At 41.0% G+C, this 1275-nt stretch overlaps 1 protein-coding gene and 1 long non-coding RNA gene across 2 annotated transcripts in view; both read left to right on the plus strand.

Annotated features, from left to right (window-relative positions):
* Positions 1 to 1275, plus strand: part of LOC116695668 (uncharacterized) — a 13799-nt gene that overhangs the window by 11780 nt on the left and 744 nt on the right. The window lies entirely within an intron of this gene.
* The window catches only part of srd5a3 (steroid 5 alpha-reductase 3), a 5210-nt gene that overhangs the window by 3735 nt on the left and 200 nt on the right, over positions 1 to 1275 (plus strand). The window contains exon 5 of the mRNA XM_032526045.1: positions 399 to 1275. This exon is cut by the window's right edge and continues 200 nt beyond it. Coding sequence (XP_032381936.1) covers positions 399 to 658 — 260 coding nt within the window. The 3' untranslated portion in view covers positions 659 to 1275. The remainder of the gene's footprint in view (positions 1 to 398) is intronic.

The raw sequence follows: 1275 nt of genomic DNA on the forward strand, positions 1-1275 counted from the left end.
GGTTGTTCTTTTACTACAAATCATGTATAATGAAGTACTGCTGATTATTTACCAATTGGCCATCATTTTTAGATCTGATTTTCTTTGCTGCCTCCAGCTGTGTAGAGCTGCAGCGTTGGTGATCTGTGCGTTTATCCCAATTTATTTTTTATTTGAGGGTACAGCTTCTTAGCTGTTTCAGAGTTAGCTATAAGCTGATTTATGTCTGTAGTGTCTGTGAGCAACGCCATTCACATTACACATAGTCACGTAATCCATATAAATATATTCACTAGGGCAGCTTTAACATAGCACATTCTGCATGTAACCAATTGAATAGTAAGGTAAGGTAAACCACTTGTCTATCAGTGGCATGCATACTGATGTGTTTTCGGTTTGTTGTCTTTTGTGTCTTCCAGGGAGAGTGGAAACGCTGGCTCACAGGGTGCCAGAGGGAGGCTGGTTCGAGCTGGTGTCCTGCCCACATTACCTCGCAGAGCTACTGATCTACGTCTCCCTGAGCTTGGTTTTCGGCTGCCTGTTTCTTTCCTGGTGGCTTGTTGTTCTTTATGTGCTGTTCAGCCAGGCACTGGCAGCACAGCTTTGTCATGAACTTTACATTAGCAAATATGAGTCATATCCGAGGCATAGAAAAGCATTTATACCTTTTGTGCTGTGATTTTGTTATTGGAGCTTTCTGTTTCGCATTCCTTATTGGGAACTGTAAAGTCCTAGAAAAATGGCAGAGACGTCTGATGATATGAAGGTGCGGGAGTAACACTCCTCTCACTCTGAGCACGGATTGACAAGGTGTTCTCGACAAATGAAGCTGCTTAATGGCCAACGGGACAAAATGGACTGTAGTCAACATCTCCTGAATGTAAATATGAGGCATGGCAGTGCTGCTGAAACATTCTTCCACGGCAAAAGTCTCTCCATGAGAGGTGAGCTGTTGTGTCATCAATGTAACCAAAAATCACTTGTTCCTTAGAATACCTTGTTTTTGTTGTAATAAAGTACTCATGTACTAATGACACATTTTCTCAACTTAAATGTTCTCTTTTTAACAGCATACCAGCTTATCTTCTATAACAAGAAGTTTTCTGTTAAATCAGTGGGCATGATGTAATAATGAGAGAAATGTAATAAGCACATAGTGATACAAGTTATTAAAAGTGCCCTGCCACACGTACAGTATTTCATGACTTTGGGGTAATGTCTGAAGTCCTTACATGGACTCTGTAACTTGGTTACCTTGGTTACCTTGATTCTAGTGTGGTATAGAAAGCCTGCAGG

Source organism: Etheostoma spectabile, chromosome 9, assembly GCF_008692095.1.
Source record: "Etheostoma spectabile isolate EspeVRDwgs_2016 chromosome 9, UIUC_Espe_1.0, whole genome shotgun sequence".
In the NCBI taxonomy this organism is placed as follows: domain Eukaryota; kingdom Metazoa; phylum Chordata; class Actinopteri; order Perciformes; family Percidae; genus Etheostoma; species Etheostoma spectabile.